This window comes from Motacilla alba, chromosome 2 (assembly GCF_015832195.1).
Source record: "Motacilla alba alba isolate MOTALB_02 chromosome 2, Motacilla_alba_V1.0_pri, whole genome shotgun sequence".
In the NCBI taxonomy this organism is placed as follows: domain Eukaryota; kingdom Metazoa; phylum Chordata; class Aves; order Passeriformes; family Motacillidae; genus Motacilla; species Motacilla alba.
Genome location: NC_052017.1, coordinates 62,243,876 through 62,263,743, shown reverse-complemented (window position 1 = coordinate 62,263,743; position 19,868 = coordinate 62,243,876). Strand labels below are relative to the sequence as shown.

The 19,868-nt window shown below is 38.2% G+C and overlaps 1 protein-coding gene across 7 annotated transcripts in view; it reads right to left on the bottom strand.

The window, feature by feature from the left end:
- The window catches only part of KIF13A (kinesin family member 13A), a 105,583-nt gene that overhangs the window by 11,628 nt on the left and 74,087 nt on the right, over window positions 1-19,868 (bottom strand). For 5 of the 7 annotated variants that reach the window (XM_038128393.1, XM_038128399.1, XM_038128398.1 and 2 more), the window contains 18 exons: window positions 17,445-17,655; window positions 12,818-12,980; window positions 12,049-12,189; window positions 10,261-10,410; window positions 9,939-10,103; window positions 9,211-9,384; window positions 8,523-8,674; window positions 8,277-8,409; window positions 8,038-8,184; window positions 7,024-7,062; window positions 5,646-5,745; window positions 5,429-5,555; window positions 4,364-4,419; window positions 3,295-3,419; window positions 2,099-2,275; window positions 1,608-1,700; window positions 602-754; window positions 78-155 (listed from right to left, as the gene is read on the bottom strand). In XM_038128393.1, the coding sequence (XP_037984321.1) occupies window positions 78-155; window positions 602-754; window positions 1,608-1,700; window positions 2,099-2,275; window positions 3,295-3,419; window positions 4,364-4,419; window positions 5,429-5,555; window positions 5,646-5,745; window positions 7,024-7,062; window positions 8,038-8,184; window positions 8,277-8,409; window positions 8,523-8,674; window positions 9,211-9,384; window positions 9,939-10,103; window positions 10,261-10,410; window positions 12,049-12,189; window positions 12,818-12,980; window positions 17,445-17,655 (2,384 nt within the window). The remainder of the gene's footprint in view (window positions 1-77; window positions 156-601; window positions 755-1,607; window positions 1,701-2,098; window positions 2,276-3,294; window positions 3,420-4,363; window positions 4,420-5,428; window positions 5,556-5,645; window positions 5,746-7,023; window positions 7,063-8,037; window positions 8,185-8,276; window positions 8,410-8,522; window positions 8,675-9,210; window positions 9,385-9,938; window positions 10,104-10,260; window positions 10,411-12,048; window positions 12,190-12,817; window positions 12,981-17,444; window positions 17,656-19,868) is intronic. The other 2 variants (XM_038128394.1, XM_038128396.1) reach the window with 1 other exon arrangement.

The window sequence follows — 19,868 nt, the reverse complement described above, 5'->3', positions numbered from 1 at the left end:
ATCTCACTGTGCAAGCATTTCATCAGCACACAGACAGCAGCCCTGCCCCATCAGTGCTAACGATGAAGGGTCCTTACGTTGTGCACGTTCGGGGTGCTGATGCTCCTGCGGATGTTCCTGGCTTTGGTGGAGAGAGCCTCTTTGACAGTGACTGCCTGTGTAAAGAGAACAAAACACTAACAGCGATGCCATGGTCTCCTCAGGAGACCTGAGCAAGCAGGATTGGGACTTTTTTTCAGTGTAGCTAACAGCAGAAATCAGGGCTTGCATTCACAAATCTTAATTTGCACACACAACCACCAAAGCTTCTGTCTGAAATTCATTCTTTGGCCTTTGCTTGTTCAGGTTCTGAGTACTACATCATTGCCAGCTTTAGTTACTACATTCACCACCACTGGAATGTGGTGTGAATGTACTACATTCACCACCACTGGAAATTTGTATTTCACAGAACTAACTTCATGCTATATTTATCTGTCCAACGATCTCTAAAAAAAAACTGAAACAAAAAAAAGCAACACAGTATTTTTAAAAGATCAATCATCTCCTCTCGAATTCTCATAATCCAGTGTGAAGGGTGCAAGAAATGCCTTTTCCTTGCCTGTCTTAGCCGCTCTAGGCTCAGAATGTTCTCCACTTGCAGCACACCACGCGTGTATTTCTCTATGTAGGTTTCACCATCGGATGTGCCCTCATTCTCACTCCTTGCAGCCATCAGTGCTAAGGTCTCACGATCCTCAATTTCTTCTGTAGCCTAAAGTACACCATTCAAGGTTTAAAAAAGGAAAGGCAATTGTTTTAGCTCACTTTTTTTGGCCAGCTCAATCCAGAAATTAATTTGAATTTGGTATCATAAACTTAATCAGCAAACCTAATTACAGTAAATGATCCAGGGTTGTTCCATAGAGATGCAAATGATGCTCAAGAAATCAAGCTTAGGAGAAGTTTTGAGCATTTGTTATAGTAAATCACTTCTAGAAAAAATGCATATATAACCTGAAATTGTGTATGTTAAGGCTCAACTAATGACAACTTCCTAGGCAAGGAAATGTAATTTCCTTCCCAAATCTTAAAATATGCTGTGATTTCCCTAGAGTTTAAAATTTAAGTAGTGCAACAAAGTGACAATAACAGGGTTTCAAGACTATTTATGTTTTCATTTGTCCAGTTTGTTTTTTAAAATAAATTTTTAAAATAAATTGTTTTTTAAAATAAATTTTATAGTACATTTACAACTTGTACAAGCTTTTTTCTAGAAAAAGTAATTTATATTCCTGTGAACTCAGATTCCCAGCTATTCTGTTTTCACAAACCTGAACATTCCTCTGAGTACTCTCTATATTTTCCCTGTAGACACTAACAGGCTTTCAAAAATAACTCTACTACAAAAACTCAGTTAACTACAGTAGAAGAGAAAATAAAATCCCCACAGTTTTCAACTGTTTAAAGATAAACAGGATCTCACACTGAACTTCAGTATATCCACTTTGGCAACATGCCCCATACCAGCAAAGCAGGACATTTACTTTCTACTCACTGTCACCCACTGCAGTAGGTCAATTCTGTTGGTTTCTGTGAATTTGCCAGAGAAATATGCTATGATTTACCTTTGGTATATTGGATACTATTTCATAAGTCACTCCACAGGCATAATATATATTTTTCAAGGATATTCTCCTTTTCAGGCTCTGGGTAAAACTCTGGAAAGAAAGTAATTTTCAGTTACTGTTTTGATAATTATTATTTATGACATCCTAAGAAAAAAAAGGTGCAATGAAAAATCTGATTATGAAGCCAATCAGAACCACAATTTATTAAATTACTTTTTTTTTAGCATTTATGATATTTTAAGCACTCTTTACAACACTGTGCTCAGTATACAATGCTACTAAGTTCAATCAGTTAAAAAATGGACAGTTCAAAGAAATATACCAGCACACAGCTTCAGTGCAACCTATAAAAATCTAGTTTTCATTCCTCTCTCATAAGAACTGGGGAGACCTGATTCATTAAATTAAGCAAGCAGCTAAGAAAACACATTAATTAAATTAAGAACATGAAACAAAACAAGGAATAAAAGAATATATAAACTTATTACCTGCTTGTTATAAATGTTGGCTGCAATCCTTTTGCGTAATACGAGTTCCATTGCAGCAGGGTGACTGAGCTGCACAGTAGTCTTCACTATTAAGTAAATTCTCTCATTTTGAGGAGTCACCCTATTGAGGTGCACTGAATCATGGACAGAAGAGTCCCAGGCAGCAGTGGCTGAAATCTATACAGACAAATTAAGTGGAAGAAGGAAAGGGAAATCAAAGATTCTATTATTCTAAAAACAGGTATCATTTACAATGATTTGACATGAAGTAAAACAATTCCTTAATGAGAGAAAAATTACCATCATTGAACAAAGCGGAATCAAACCTCCTTTTCATAAAAAGGAATTTATCAGAAAAGTCATAAAATAGGTGTTAAGATACTGGGGAAAACAATTATGACTACAATCCCTCCACTGTGCAAACCCTGCCCCAAAAGGAAGTTTTCACATGGCTGGAGACAGAAAGGAAAGCAGAAGAAAGACTGGATGAAGGAATACAAATCCTACTGCTACTATATTAGAAGCATATTAATTTCAATGTAAAATCTTCCATCTATGTTGGATTAGGTTAACAGCCCAGACAGAATAAACCTGCACCCATTCTGCAGAACTTTTTTTCCTTCCCTCTGCCTTCCCCTCAACTTTGGTGTCGTCTTTATTCTGGAAATGGTCTCTTAAACAGTGACCTGAGTGGATGCGGTACATGGAAGGTATCAGTTAAGAAATTCCAAAATGGATACAGAACCATTAATTTCCAACAATTCCCAAACCATATTTTTTAAAACCCAGTAATTCAGTACTTCAAATGAAAGAAATTTTATTTAAGTATTAAGCTTTGCCTAGTACACAAAATAAAACAAGTCATTTTCTCTGAAGAGTGAAGAGGCTGCAAGAGGAATGATGAAGGGGTGAGAAAAGCAGGAAAAGGGATTCTGAGCCAGGCAGTTGAATTATTCTTTGCCAAGAGCTAAGATTTGTCATCTCTGAATTAAGGCAAAAGAGCTAACAAGTCATATCCTCTTAAATTCTAAATAAATAGGCCAGAGCATAAAGGCAGCACTAGATACAGATGGTACTTCTAAGACAAAAAGGTAATAATAATAATGATTAAATACATAGAAATAGGAGATAAAACATAAGAAGAAAGCATTTACACAAGCTGCAATTGTCAAAAAGGAGGCTTGCTAACAATTTACCTCATCATCACTGTGTTTTATGATCGGCAGATAAAAGAATGGGCTCCCATGCTCCTTTGGTAGTATTGAGTTAACTCCTGATGCATGGGGACCTATAAGTTGTTCATTGGCACTGAGGTCATCAGCTAATGAAACAAATGTGCAAAGAATGAAATAGTTTTACACCAAAGGATATGAATATATAGATGCAAAGTTGTAATAAAGGCCTACCCATATTTCATAATACATTTAACCCTACTTAATCTTATTACCATGCAGCATTTTGAAGATGATTTCAGCATACAAAACAAATTGAGAATAGCAGTTCTGGATACATTACACTTTTAGCTAAACAAATAAAAAGTGTGCAATGACTCAATGAACCTGTTTAAATATCCTATTTGATCTTTTGTCTGCTAATCTCTACTGATAGTTTAAAAAAAAAACCACAAACCAAACAAAAAAAAAATTCCTTGTGAGCACAGATGAAGGAAATGAAGGAAGAGGGTATTTCACTTTCCAAACGTATCACCTAAAGCAGGTTATTAATGCATTGCTTATATAAATATGTGTAATGGGCCACTCCAGTGCTGGATGTGATAAGGCCTATAGATTCTCTTGCGCTTTATGTTCAGGTTTATAATTAGACTTGCTTCCTAAACAGTCCTTAAATGTGGAACTACCTCTAGTTTCTTGTTACTTACACTGTGTATCTGTGTCTTAAAAATATATATCAAAATTCTTCTCACATTTTGAACTAAATACCTTGAAAGGGAGAAGACCTAGATGCTGTAAAAAAAGCTCAATGTAGCCCTAACACAGTTCATTAAATGAGCTGTTTAAAACTCTACAGAAATATCAGTGGAAGGAGCTCTGAAAGCATTGGGAGATTCTCTATCAGTGCTTAATTATGGCAACATACATGACCAGAAGTAAAAGCACTTTACAAGCCATATCAGACAATGTCATTGCCAGGACTTGTTGGATTTCTTACACCTTTCAAGTTCATTCTTCCATTTAACAATTTATTGACCCAAACTAAACCCCATTTCCCCCTCCACAAGTTTCTTAATCTGCTTTTACAACATACCATTCAGATCAAGGAAGAGGACAGGTATATGTGTTTCCATTCCTGCAGGTGGAATCCTGAAACAAAACAAACTGCTGGCAACAAAAAAGGCAAATTCATACCTAAGCTAATTTGGGAAACAGATCTCCATGCAATATTCATTAACTGTGACCAATGGCTAAAGCTGTCAACATTCTGATGGCTACTCTGAATGCCTGTGTGGCACAAACAGCATTTTGTTTATCTACACACAGAGCTACATCTAGAGCTTTGCCAAAACTCAATTCACACACACAGCATGTGGCAGTTGCTGTGAGGACCAGAGTTCTAAACATCCTGTTCTGCTTCTGAACTGGTTGTTGTCATCTCACACATAAAGGTCAGCAACCCTGGCTATGTAACTACCAGCAGTCTTTACATCCATAAACACACTTTTAGCCATATGTCCACAGCATGCTTCAGGTGGATAAGGGGAAAAATGGGAAGAAAAGAGTATTGCTACATTATTCCCCGAATACTATTGGAGACATTAGTGTACTCTTGATTAGAAGAGTATTCTTGTCCATACTTTCCCAAGTCTAACATGTTGTATTCCTCATTTTTGCACATCAGCTCCTAAGATCTTAGTTAAAACACAAATTTAAATGAAACTAAAGAGAAATATATTACAAATTCACATGAAACAGAGAACATATCCTTTGAAATCAGTTTCTTCCCTCTCTACTCTTTATCAATGACATCATCATGTGTTCTACCATTCATCTTTCAATCATTCCTTTTCTGAAAAGAATCAAACTACTGGATAATTTTTCCAATTGTATAAAGTTGCAAAATACTATATTATATTCAAAGGTGATTTTCAAACCTTGAAAGCTACTTCAAAGCTACTTCATGTAATATCTTAGCTAACCAAATCTTTCTTACATTCAGAACAGCACCTGACCTTCTAAACTTTGTCAGCTGAATGCAGTTTGTAGTATCACAGGAGAATACAGGAGGCTCCAAAACATCCTTAGATTTGTACCTTGCAGCATGCACAGTTTATGTACAAAAAGCTGGCAACTCCAGTGGCTTTTCTGAACATACCAATTTGCGGGGGCACCGGGAATTCCACTGCCTGGTGCTGGAACAAACACTGCATTCCTCTCTTCCGTCAGCCCTACCCACTGCTCCACCAGCCGGGCTTCTCGTTCTATATCATCCTCAGATTTTTCTACAGTGGAAGAGATTAGGATTACAGATGAGACACACTTTTTGTGGTGTAGAGCATAAATACTTATGATAGAGACTTTAAGCTGCAAACCTTGTTTGTTGCTGATCTTTTGGATCTGCTCATCTAAGTATTCTCTGCGTTTTATTAATGCATCAGACCACCTTTCTCGTACACAGTTCAAATCTTCTTCCTAACATGAAAACAGAGAAGAAGGTCACAAGACTATGTGGGTAAGAATACAGGGCAGTGGTAGTTTGTGGTAGTTTAATCAGAATTTATATTAAATGGCTTGCACAATGCAGTAAACTCTTTTACCCTGAGTGACATGCACACTGATTAAGTACCTCATTGCCCAGGAAGGGAAGTTTATTTGCTTTCAAGTCTCAGATTTCAACAGGAGAAAAGAAAATGTAACTGCCTCTGATGCTGAACAGATTACACACCATGGGCTAATTACTCACAGAAGTGGCAAACAAACTTTTGAATAGCATATGGAAGAGGAAAACCCAGCATCATCAGTTGATCATAAGTTCTCCTGAAGATTAGACAGGTCAGTACGCCCTCAAACCTGCACAAAATTCCATTGCTAGCAGCTGCTATCAGTGCAATTAAAAGATTTCTCATGCAAACAAAACCCATCATGCAATCATGCTTTGTGGTATCACAGAAAATCCGGTTGGTTCTTCTCTGTGATATGTCAGGAAGCGCATTAACAGCCCGCAAGAAGTTAGTACCTTAAATTTTATTTTTGAGATTGCTAGGAAACTTAACACATCATTTTAAGGGATGTCAGCATTCTCACCTAACTGGTTTTACTTCTGTTGGACTGCCTATTAGAAAAAAGTCTTCTATGCAGAAATATGAAATTTATTTTACTTTGGGGGGAGAATTTCCTCTTCTGCTCTTAGTCACCTTTTAAAATGAGTCTTCTATTACACTGTCTAAATTGTGCCTTATCACACAGGAAAACAGGGTCAAGGTTGGGTTTTGTGCAGATAAAAGAAAATTGCTTCTGTATCTACTCCCATTCACATCCTCCACTCTCACTCAAGCATTTCAGAAAACTGCACAACACAAAGGGTTATGATATTTTCTTTAGAAAACGAACAAAATATCTTATGCTGCATAATTTGCCAGGAAAAGATGCCTGCAGCTGCTGGTTCTTTTCCCTGTGATATTCATCAGAAACTGCTTTCATTCTAAATTAAAGTTTCAAAGCTTTTATTCCCATAGCAATTCATGTTGCCAGTTAGGAGAGCTGACTGCAGAGTACTAGAGAAGAGAGGACACTGTAAGAGTATAAAGTCACAAAGTAAACTGAAATAGCAGTGTTTTATAGCCCAGGTAGCCTCTAAAATGCACAGCACGTGTGTATTCAAAGCCGCTTTTGCTTGTTCATTTGAGAGTTGCTGGCCATTAGCATTAGCTGTGCCCCATGCCGCAGGACTGACAGCAAGAGCAGCAATACCTGGTAACTATCCATATCACCACCATCATCCTCCTCCTTCTGGTAGGAGAAAATACATTTTGTAAAACATAAAACCCATGCATTTCACTCAACAGAAATTAACAGAAATGACCCAAAACATGAATACCAACATTTCTGACACAAACTTGTAAAATGTTAAAATCACAACACTCAAATAACTAGTCTTATTAGAGGTAGAAAGTTTTTTTTTCATTACACTGTAGCACATCAGCCATGATTTGAGTATTAGTGAATATGTTTATTAAAAAAATAAAATAATTTAAAACGTCACTGAATCCAGTGCCAGAAAAACGACTGAGCAAGCAGATCACTAATCTCAAGTTTTACAGTTTCATCTCTATCCAAGGTTAGAATTATTGGTGGAACTGAATGCAAACCTTCTAACAAAAAGCACCTTGCTTCCCTGGGTGGCCCATTCCACTTTGCCATCACTGTTAAAATCATGCTTTATTTCCAATATGCATTTGTCCAGTATCAACTGAAATAATTTATGCTTTTCAAGGACTTCCTTGGCTATAGCCATGGAATAGCCCTTGCACATTCAGCGATGACTGTTTTTGTTCTTCTCAAATAACAACTTGGTGCTTTTCAGAAAGCTAAATAGTACCTCACTACATTTTCTCTAGTGGTTTTTTTTTTGTTTGTTTTTCTGTTGGTGTTTTTTTGTTTTTTTGTTTGCTTTTTCCCTCCTCAGCTTTCACCATCTCTGGAAGGGAGGGAAACTAATAGCACCAGGAATCTAATATCAATCACCTCTACAACACAAAGGTAAAAACAATTCCCATATTCCTTCTGTCCTGCCATACTCAGTACTTTATCAGTCATACATTGAGTTATAACCAAAAATGAAGCAGGCTCACATTATTTGTATTGACCTCAAGTATGTGTAAAACTGCAAATCATGTACCAGTGTGCTAAGGCCTCTTTAGCAATTATGTTGGGCTGGGTCTAGAACAGCAGAACTACACCAAACTGAGAAATTAACTGCCTCACCTGGTAGCTGTCCAAGCCCCTTTGCAGTTTGGTTGATCTGGCAGTGACCCCACCTACAGAGACTGAAAGAATTGCCTCTACCATGAGAGGCAACGTTCCTGAATGCTGCACCGGTTTCACTGTCACCTGAACTCTGCGAGAATGACCCTAAGCAGGAAATAGAGAGAAGAGAAAAACTTAAGAGCAAAATTTAAAAATTAATTTAGGCATGAATAAGATGGTAAGGAAAACATACATACCTGCCTAAGCTGGAAAATTCCCCCTGTGTTTACATCTTTTGCCTGATGGAGTTCAACTGCAGTGTATTCACCCATCTCATTCAATTCCTGTATGGAAATCCACATTTCTATTCTTCGAGTTACTTCATTCCATCTAAAAAGACATCCCCATAAAAACTCATGGTCACCTCAAAGTATGTGTGCACCGCAGGTATTACAAAGCTTATAAAAAGTTGATAGAAGCATTCATTTGTAATTCATTTGTACCTGTCTCTCAGTGTCCTAGTTTTTGCATGAAGAGAATCAACTTCCCAAACAGAGCTGCCATTGCCAGTACATCTGTGACCCCACACCTCAATAGCAAGAGCTCCTTCTGAAATGAACTCCAAAAACTCCTCTGTGACATTCACCACATAGTCCTGGCAATGAGAAAAACAAATCACATTCAACCATATTAAATAATTGTATCTCCTCAACTTGCTTGTAAGGACACAAACAACTAACTTCCTGCCTGATCAACCATACAGTTTGCATCACAAAGCTCCACTCTGGATATGAACGTTTTAAAACCTCATCATCTCTGCAATTCATGCTCCTGCATACCGCATTTCATCATAAAAGTCATGTCTCAGCTCCAGTGATCTCTTTTAAGCTACTGAGCTTACCAAAAAAGTATATAATCAGCTGTCATTATATAAAGGATAGCTTTCTCCACACATTAAAGGTAACATCTGATCACTAATCAAAAGATCTTCTCCTTTTGCTACATTTTGAAGAAGTGATGAAGTGAAATATTAAGGCATTCTTAAGCATAGTTAAAAGTCATTAGTTATATGACTTGACTCACTCCTTCTTCTTCCCCCAGCAAAACAAGGCTCAGGCTCTAAACAGTTTCTCTCAAACATATAGTGTTACCATCCTCCTGGTAACACTGTTTCATAATAAAAATACTTACCTTACAGTGAGAGAAGGTCACTGTAAAATGAGCATCTTTGCTCTGAGGTGAAGGCACATCTGGATCTACTACTGGTGCTGCTACTGTTGACTCGCATTGATCCCAAAACGTGTATTGACAAAAGACAAAGTTGGAGAGATTGGGTGGCAGTCCGGTTGCTTCTTTTATTTTCACCTGAGGAGACAAAACAGATGTTGTAATTAATATGACTGTTTCTTCTTCAACTGCAAATTGAAAACCAACAGCCAAGAAGAAGTTTTAAAGGACAATAAGGATATTCCTATTTAGGAAATATGATTTTGCATATACAGAAATGTAGACTTAAGGACCTCATCCATGCACATGTTTCATTTCAGGAAGCTGATAAGCTGAAGTGGAGAATGAAATACTTCATCACAGAAGAAATTAAATCCATACACTACCCATAGATACTACATGAGATGATCAAACTACAGGAGATAGTTACAGGGAAAAACTGTTTCCCCTTCTGGGTCTGTAAAGGATTGTCCTTGTAACACCAGTATTTATGGTGCAGATGTGCATCTACTGGAAACTAAAACAAATTAAATGAGCCACTGGAAACTGGACTACCCTGAGGTGGAACAAGAGGAACCCTTTCTGAGACTTTTCAGCCAGCAATAGTCTACATAGCCTAGTGCTTTACATCAGACTGACTACATAGTTACAGAGGCTCAAAACTGTAAACTTCATCCTGCGTTCTCACTCACCCTACAGGAGAGCTTTTTTGCTCTGTGAATAACTTCTCCGTTGTTATCCATGACTTCCAGACTTCCACTCTCACTGGAGTTCTCAGATGAGTCATCTCCTTCTACCACACGCTCTGGGACAGACCCAGTGACACGCATTACTTCAACATGCAGCCGCCCTGCCACCTGAAGGCAATGACACAGAGAAACATACAAGGCCACTTGAAAAACACTTATTCACTGGGGAACAAGACAGCAGGCACCATTTGCTTGCTAAACCCCTGGTGCACAAGGAGCACAAAGAGTCCTGCAGGAGCTCTCAGCATGCCCAGCCCGGCCCTACCTCGCCCTGCTGGCTGATGATGGGCACGGCGTACTGCAGCTTCACGTCGTAGAAAAGGCACTCCAGAAACACGTTGGCCACGCCGATCAAGTTGTGGTTCTCCTGCGCTTCGTAGAAAGGATCACCTCTCTTGCCAATCAGCTTCCTTATCTGTTTTAGAGATAATGAAAGAGGTGTCACAAAACCACCAGCGTGGGAGCAGGAGATCAAATATCCTCATAGTATTAAAAGATCGTGGCACAAAAATGACTCCACTACTCATCTTTGTTCCTTCCTGTTACACAGGCAGAAAGAGACTAGAATCATATTACAAATTTGAAATTAAATCTTTGAGATGAGACATTATACAATCCTTTTTCTTTACTAAGGGATATAAATGATAACCTGCATATTTTAGCAATGTCAAGGCAAAGCAGACTTTACCACGAGCAATCACAGTAGTCATTGATTTCAAGATGTTTCACCTTTTCTGCTCTGTTTATACTTCTTAAATGAGAGGTCAAATCATCCTCAGGTTGTGCTGGTCTGGCTGCTGGCTACCACTACAAGGGCAAAGGGAAGGTGCAGGATGATCCCTACTTAAGTCAACAAGTGTTCTTATGACTCCCATAGAGCTGAGATCACACCTGCAGCATTCTCCATACAGCCACAAAGAATTCATGCAGATTCCTAGCATGATATGCACTCCTCAGTGAATTTTTTAGTTCCTTCCCTTCTTCTCTTTTGTCTTCAACACATGCATTTGACCTACGTGTTTCTATGTAGCACATAGAACACATGCATTATGGACAACATAGGTCATGGAAAGAATGATCCTGGCTCAGGCAGACATAATGTATTCAAATATGTGCTATCAGTTCTTACTAAAGTCAGCAGCAAAATCATCGTTGTCTTCAATGGGCACAGATGAAGTGCTTGACCTCCCCTGTGTTATGATTTTAGAGATTCCCATTGTCCCGTCCAAAGCATGTAACAAAGGCACAAGAGCTGTTCAAACATATTTAAGAATGATTCTTGATACAAGTAATTTAGGTGCTTCCTAACAGCCACAAGACAGTAAGATATAGTTCCTATGCACTTCTACCTGGATACTTAGATGATGTCTTCTGGAATACCAAATATCACATCTCTTTCTAGTAAACAAGCAAGTTTTTGGCAAATCTCATGCTTGTCTGCCAAGCCTAATGTGCTACTTAAATTCTCACAAAACACCACTTGGTTTTGACAGAAATGCTGATGTAGACCAAGTATCTTCAATTGATTTCTTCCCTGCTTTAAGGCTGGGAAATATAGAAATGAAATTAGAGAATATTTCATAGTTTAAAATCAAGTTTTATCCCACTACTATGTTCTGCACCTTCAGTATGTTCTGCACCTTAAGCAGCATCCTTGTTAGCTTTGACACACTAAATAATTTTATTTGTAATGCAGCTTGCTGCTTCCATTCAGAGCTGGTGGTCATCTGCATGCCAGGTAAAGAGATATGCTCTTAGTGGCATTGTGAGTGACTACCTCAGCACAATTATAACTGTCCTCAGCACACTTAACATGTGAAAACGCAAGTGAGATAGGACATACCTGTGTTTTATTATGCATTGGGATTTTGAATATTTGGTATTAGATACTGGTTTTGTTCTGGGTTTTTGTTTGTTTTGGTTTGTTAAAAAAAACCATAGTACCCAATCCTTTCATATATAAAGTCATTGCACTTGCTGTCTATAACATATTAAAAGGGGTTTAAAGAAAACAAACTTAGTCTTTGATCCATTTCAAAAACACATAAATTACCTCCGGAATTTTCTCCTTCCATTCCTGATAGAGGTCTCTCATGTCAATCAATTTGTTCTCTAGTTTCTCAATAGTCCACACTTGAGTACCTTTTCCTTTTCTTCTCACTTGAATTGCAGGCTCGCTTACTATTGCACCCCTCTAAATCAGAAGAAAAAACAATCAGTGCAGCAAACGTGCATGCAAGTAGTTTAACTCTTCACTCAAACTGCATTCCTAGAAAGGAATAAAATACAGAACATGCAGCTTCCCTCTGCATGTCAGTCATGCCACTTCTGTCCTCAGACACAGCATGGCCTATACACATCTCTAAGGATCCAGATCTCTTTATCCTTCTCAAACATGACCATTCCCACAGGAACATTAACACACTCAATCAAAGCCCTTAGGACAAGCATATTATCCTAATTGCTATCACATGTACTGCAGCACTGTAAAACCCTTTAAGACAAAATTGTAGGAAACTGTAACAAAACACATTCATTTCTGCAGATACAACTAAAATGCAGGTTCTGCAGCAACAGAACACAAATGTCTGTTCATATGGTAATAACACACTTGAAAACAGCAAGAGCCATACTTAATGGTCTGTTGCCATTTGTACTTAATTACTCCCTTTCAGTATATTAATCAGGTAGTACTTCTATTTTGCCTATGCATAATCTAACAAAAGTAACATTTTGTTGGCTCAAGTTGGATGAATGTTATATATATGTCTACAAAGTTTAGCCACAAAGCTACATTTTCCAGCATTCTTTATTATCATTACCTTTTTGTTGGCACTGAGGTTTTCAGCAGGGATCTGAAGTGTTACTTGATAATCTGTTAGCTTACTCATTTCTTCTGCTAAGAAGTTTGCTTCTCTCACCAGAGTATTTGCCTTTACTATTTGCTCTCGAAGTTTAGCCAGGCTCTGTCGAAACAATTCATCCCTGTGGTGCAGTAGGTAACATGAAAAATACACAGAAACCTATTTCTATTATTGGAAAGCTGCAAATAGAGATGCTAACAAAGGCTTTTCTGAAACAAGTTTAAGAGGAAATGCTGAGTAGCACTGTGTCAGTGAACACAAAACACTCGTACAATTTTATTGAGGGAAAGCAGTGATCACATATTAAACAAACAAATTACTGTTGAGGCACGTCTAGTACGGCGATGCCCAAATAAAAGGTCACAGTAATATGGGAGCTGGTACAGCGATGATTTGTTTAAAGCCCTGAGGACATTTTGAATTTTCAAGAAATGAAATAATTGCAGCTGTCTTTGCCTTTAATCTGGAGTCCTGTTCCAAAGAATCTGCCAGTCCCAACATGCAAGACTTCATCTTGATAAAACCTGCTCTTCCTCAGACCATAATGTTAGAATCTGCATTCACCGCAGGCCACAGCTTTGTATCACTCCAAGGGCTTTGCAGTGACCACAGACGTCCCCCACTTACTCAACCATATACATTAAAAAATATAAATAAAAACCACTTAAATCCTATTTAGCCAAGGTATCTTTTAAGTAACAGATGGATAAGTAAGGTTACAGCCTGGGCACTCAGTTTCTGGACAAATTCCAAAGAGGTTTCTCAGGCCTGTCTGAGCAAATCTACTCTAACGCAACACCTGGCAAACCTGCTATGACACATACTATACATATACACCTGTGTACTAAGATATGCCCTCACCTGGGATTCTCATCTTTAAATTACCTTTTGAAATGATCATGATTATCCTCTGAGCAAAGCTCATTCTGCCTTCTTTGTAATCTCAACAGCACTTACTGAGTCTCATCACCTTTATAAAACTCAAGATCAAACTTTTGATATTTCGGTCACCAGCTCCCCCTGTATGATTTTTTTTTAACTTTTCTATGCAAAGTCCTACTGAAATATGGTACATGTTGAGCACATACACTTCTCATTTCTGTGAAACACCTTAAATTATACACAGCTGTAGGAGGAACAAGGGCCTTCCTATGAACACAGGCAAAGTTTGCCTGCTGCTAACACACCTCTCAGTCACCAACAGAATTCTAGTTGAGTGGTTATCTTTTTCCAAAAAATCCCAAGGAATGGCTAATTCAAACCACACTCTGACAGTCTCCTGATACCAGAACCAAAGTGGTAAACAACCAGCAGTGTTAGCAAGCAGCCCTGAATTTTAGTGCCTTCAACATGCTAAAACATGCAGCTTTGTCTCTCTCCCCTACCCAGCCAAGGTTTGCAACAGTGGGGTGGGTTTTATTGTGTCTTAAATAGCTACTACCATCAGTAGATTTTTAGTAACTTCCTCCGTATCTCCTCGCAGCATTAGATGGAAAATTCCTTTCTCTCTGCCTCTTGCTTCTGTTATCAAGGCTATCAAAATTAAATAAGCAATTCCAGACCATAAGAGTGACACATTCCACAGACAGCCATAATTCCGGATTCACATGGAAAATTAAGGTAGTCAAAAATTAACCACAAGAAAGTATTTGATACTGAGAGTGTACCACACCTACAGCAGCTGTAAAACAACTGTCTAACTTGGGAAACAGAAGGCAGCTTCTATCTGTATCTAAGTGCTGTAAGAGCCATTGCATCCAGCTACAGCCAGTCACTTCCTTCATCTGGGACACCAGCGTCTTGAAAGTTTTTTGGGAGGCTCCCACACCAGTATTAGCTAGAGTCTTGAGAAAGGAATGGTTTAAGACTGTAAGGCAAACTTACAAGTAATTCAACCAATTACTATGGGCAGTTCTTGTAACAGTTGTGTTTTTCTGCATACTGCTGTGCCAAAACCCTTTCAGAAAGTTAAGGAAAAAAAAAAGCACTTCAGACAGGATTTCTTAATTCTCACTACATTAAACATATGACAAGCTCCACTAGGGTATTAACTGGAGCAAATACTCATTGAACATGAAATCCTGAAATAATCATTTAAGGCAGACAAGGAGAAACAACTGACACTCACCACCACTTCAACAAATAAAATTTGTTCGAAGTTACAATGGGTTAACTTTATGCCAACAGGATTTAAAACCAGGCCAGGTATCATCTGGTCTTCCACAGTCAGCAGAAAGTGGGAATAACCTCTGTGCAATGTGTTCCAGCTGATCTGACAAATATAAGCTCATGCCCACATCTGATACCTATCAAATTAATTTTGCTGCCCAATCCAGTAGAGCCCATCTTCATTTGCAACAGCAACAGAGAGACAGCTAAAACTGCAGCAATCAAATCCACTGCAAACCAGACTCTTGGAACTTTTGCACATTTTTCACATCCAGTCTTCCCAGGATTTTTTGCCCTCTGGCCAGTTAGCTGGTAAACATCCTCTCAGCAATATGTTGGCATGCTTTCACAGCAGAAACCACTCAAAGATTTTTTTTCCTGGTTTCTTATTTAAGATTATTCTTTTTTTTCCCGCCCTTTTTTTCAGCAGCTGAAATCTCTTCTGGAACCACAAATAAATAAAAAGAATACTTAAGATGATCTTCTGGAGGACAGGAAAATGATAATGACTTCTTCCAGAAAACTGCTTATTCAACGGCAGTGCCACCAAAACATTACCAGACTAGTCATGGATCGCTCCAAAGAGAATCCATTCTCCTTTTCTTTACAATGCAGCAAAGTACAGGCTTCAAGCAGTTCAACACTTATACAGAGTAAAGCATTCACACATGAAATTCAGAGGCAAAACTTCTTGTTGAAAGCACAGCTTCTCCTCAGAAACATCTAACAACTACTGAAAAGTGAAAGCTGATGGAACACTTAGCCTTGATATCACTCCAGATTCTCTTTTGTGTGATTATGTGGTTATGGTGGGAAATTTTAAGCGAATCAATTACCATCTTCTCATCACAGCTCTCAAGGACAGGCAAGATTTTTGCTACTTCCTTTTCCCTTTCGCTGCATCTTTTCAGAAGAAAGCCAGTATGCACCGTTCTCTTCTCTGCTACTGCAGTACATGATCAATGATTTCTGGATGGTCTTGCTGTGCTCAGAGCAGTTCTGAATAGAAAGGCCTCCAGCTAACACATTTCCCACTCTGCACTCCTTGTGCAGCTCTAAAAGTGTCTGAAAATCCCAGCCATAACTCTGTGATATTTTACATTCAGTTCCCAATGATTCTGTTTTTAGCTTTTACAGGGGCAAACAATTATTTTAGTTAGTGCTGAATCATAGAACTACTTCTCCCTACACTTGCCATGAAAAACATTCTAGTCATCACTGGTCAACAGTTAGCTATTTGTTTATGTTTTTTTCCCAGGCTAAACTGGGCAGAAATTACAAAACAAAATCTTGCACAAAAACTAAACCAAGACCTGTTCTGTTGTATTTCTAACACTCTCAATTGAAAGCTGCAAACCAATCTTGACTATCTTGGTTTAGATCCCTCTTGTAAATTGATTTGGTTTTTTAATGGTGAAGAATAAAGCAAAAATAATTACATAAAAAAGAGCACTCAAACTCACTACATACAGAAAAAAAAACCCCATTGAGTGAATAAAAAAACTTCTGTTTTAAAGGAAACAGATGAAATAAATTTACAAGAAACCTGTTAGAAGATCCAGGCATTCCTCCTGATGAATTAGCCCCATGACAGAATACTCACTGGTATTCAGAAAACTTAAATCATCTCAGTTGCTGCCCCTGAACTTCTCTCCGTGGAGCTGGCAACCTTCTCTCCTCAATGACACCAAGAGAAAGCTTCTTCCATTATCAAAATGCACTCTGCTCACATCTTCCTAGACTGCATTTTAACTGTTCCCACAAATCTCATGATGGTCTTTCACCAAGGCTGCATTCAGGTGCCTGCTATTCCTTTGCAAAGTTCACCTCATGACAAGCCTTTAACTTCCTAAGCAGCATAACAAGAGCAATTCTCTCCTAAAGCTGGGCTTACATTTAGAAATACAAACGTACAAACATATAAGGATCCCCATTCTCTGTTTTTTTAATAGTTTTTTGATTGCAAAATATTACTGCTCTCATTGTATACTTGCAAAACACAATACTCTTTACTGGACTCTTTAGTCTTAGTTGACAAATTTACCTTTCTGCACTATTCTTTCCTTTCTTTCACAAACTAAAATAATACCTGCTAAACCAAACACTTCATAAGCAGTTTTCAAGTTAAAAAAAAAAAACCACCAAGAAAAAAACCAACAAACCCCACAGAAAACCGACCTATACTACTGCTCAAAAAAAGCTAGATTTTTATGTCTTTTGTGAGTTAAATCTTGCACATGTTAAATATCACAACTCAGCCATAAACAAAATGCTAACGTTTTGGTGGAGGCGCAGATCTTATTCTGCACATCAAGTCCACAAAAAGTGCTACTGATTTTGGATGCAAGGTTCCACCTACATCTTTCACCCTTTGTAGTTCTTACTACTTTGCTTGTTTTAACTCCAGTATTCTCACCTCTCCTCTGTCCAGAGATTGACTTTCTGCTGTGCAGCCTGAGCAGTGTAGGAGAGCCTGTCGCTGCCGTGCTGGTGCTGCCTTTCTGGGGAGAGCTGCTGCCGCAGCAGCTCCAGCTCGCGCTCGTACATTACCCGCTGCTCCTCCAGAGCGCTCCGCTTCTCCTCCAAGTACTGCTTCTCCAAGATCTGGACCACATTCTGTACTGGGTCTAAAAAGAAGGGAAGGAAAAAAAGAGAGAAAAAAACCCCAGAAAACATGAGTAAATACCATTTCAGCATTACAGGACACTCATTATTTAGTTGGTAACTGCAATCAACATACCCCAGAGTCTGCAAACACAAGTTGCTCCCCAAAACAAAAGCCAAATTATTAAATATTGCATTATATAGATAAATCCAAACTATAATTAAAAAACAAATGGCATGCAAAAGGCTAGAACAATGGTTAAGACCCTTGTCTATTACACATTTAAGTGCTGTGTAGTTATAATATATTCCAGAATCTGAGTAGGAAAAAAATGGATGAAAAAGGAAACAAATTAATAAGAAAACAAAGCAAAACACAAAGGAAGATGATGTTAACCAGAGGAGGAAATGACTTAAGGAAGTAAAAAGCAATGTACTTTCTCTGTTTTGGCAGAGAATGAAACATGTTGGAGAGCTGCAGATGAAAACCGAGACAAACAAATGGTCTGACTGGTCACACATCACACTGCACTAATGTGCTGCACAGCACTGAGGCAGACAAAACATGTCCTGGGGGGGGCCTTCTGCATTTGGCTTTACAAGCCCCATTTCATCTTGGTATCAACACAGAACAAATATCCGTTTGGATATTCTATCCTGAAAAAACTGCTTGTGTCAATCAGCTAGGGATAAATCTGAAGTGCATTCAAATCAATGAAACATTACTCTGTCTGTTACCAGGGTTAGGTCCCATGCCAGCCTGTGCCTCTGAAAGAGCCATTTAATAGAGTAAGCTCTATGTATATACTACCAATATATATCCCTGGTTTAAGCACACCACTCTGGAAGCTCAAATACAGCAAAAAAAATGGTTTGCAAGAGGACCAATCTAGGCAACTGAGTGACAGCACACCACCCAACAGACTGCTGATTCTGTACACCACAAGAGGAAGGGAGAGGAGTTCTGAAGCTGGAGCGGTGGACTGTTAGAGAAAGCAATACTGCAGCTCTATGACATGCCAGGATTTTCAAATGCAAAGAACTTCAGCTTTAAAATAACTGTTTGTGATATTTCTTCCATTTCATTATTAAACTAAAAAAAAAACAAAACCCAGAGCTGCTGCAACTTTTAAGGATACCAGTCTATCACAAAGGAGGGAGAAAAATAAACCTAGATTTAATTTACACTGTCCCATTTTGGAACTAGAGGAGTGCCACTCAGAAAAACCCCACAAAACCAGAACACAATCTGTGTGATTGTGTTCAATCACATCTGTGTGATTTAGTTATAAACCATCTTCCCTTCACTTTTTGCAAACACTTCTGCAAGTTGCTTCTGTGGCCTAGCCTTATTCATGGAAGAAATCACTGGCTTCACATGAAGACGTCATAAATACCACCACAATGGTACTTATAAAGCATGAAGTTAAAAATCAGTCAGTATAAATAGCAACCAAATAGCAAACTAGTGATGCATAAAAGTGCCTTAAAATAACTAGAAATATTACTTTTTAGTACATGACATTCTCAGAAATAAGTTAGCTATTATTAGCTTTTAAACAGACAGTGCAACAAAAACCCCTGACTGAACCAAGTTCTAAAATTCTAGACTACAAACCAAGTTAATAATGTTCATCTGCACCATCATGATCCTCCTAACTCCTCCAGATAATACCAGAACTATCTTAAAATGCATGGGCTTTGCTGCATAATTCCCCAAACCAATTTGAGTTTTATATAAGGATGCTTGAGAAAATCACATATTATGCAGATGATAAAGTAGAGACATGGAAGCAATTAAAATCCCTCCATTGTGTTTGCAAACACAGGAAATTAATCTAAGGCTGACTCATTAAGATGAGACTTTCCTAAACTGCTCAAAGAGCAGCTATGAGTTCAAGAAGCAGGTTTTTTTAAATAAAAGTAAACTTTTCAGCCACCTAGATTTAGAGGATCACAACAACCACAGGATCAAATTACACCATGATAAATATTTGGAACAAGATGCAAGAACTTAGTATAAACTTTCCAATTGCAACATAATCCTGTACTGCTTGGGAAAAAGAAAGAAAAAAAGGTGGATTATGCTTGTCTTGTAATGCAAAAGGTAAATTCACAGTCTTAGAAAACTTTTTAATTTAGCTTTGGAAAAAGTTTACTAAGAAAACCTTAAGGCTGTCACAGGAAAAAAGTAAAATACAGAGTGAGTTATAAACTATCTAGGTAAAATTTGAAG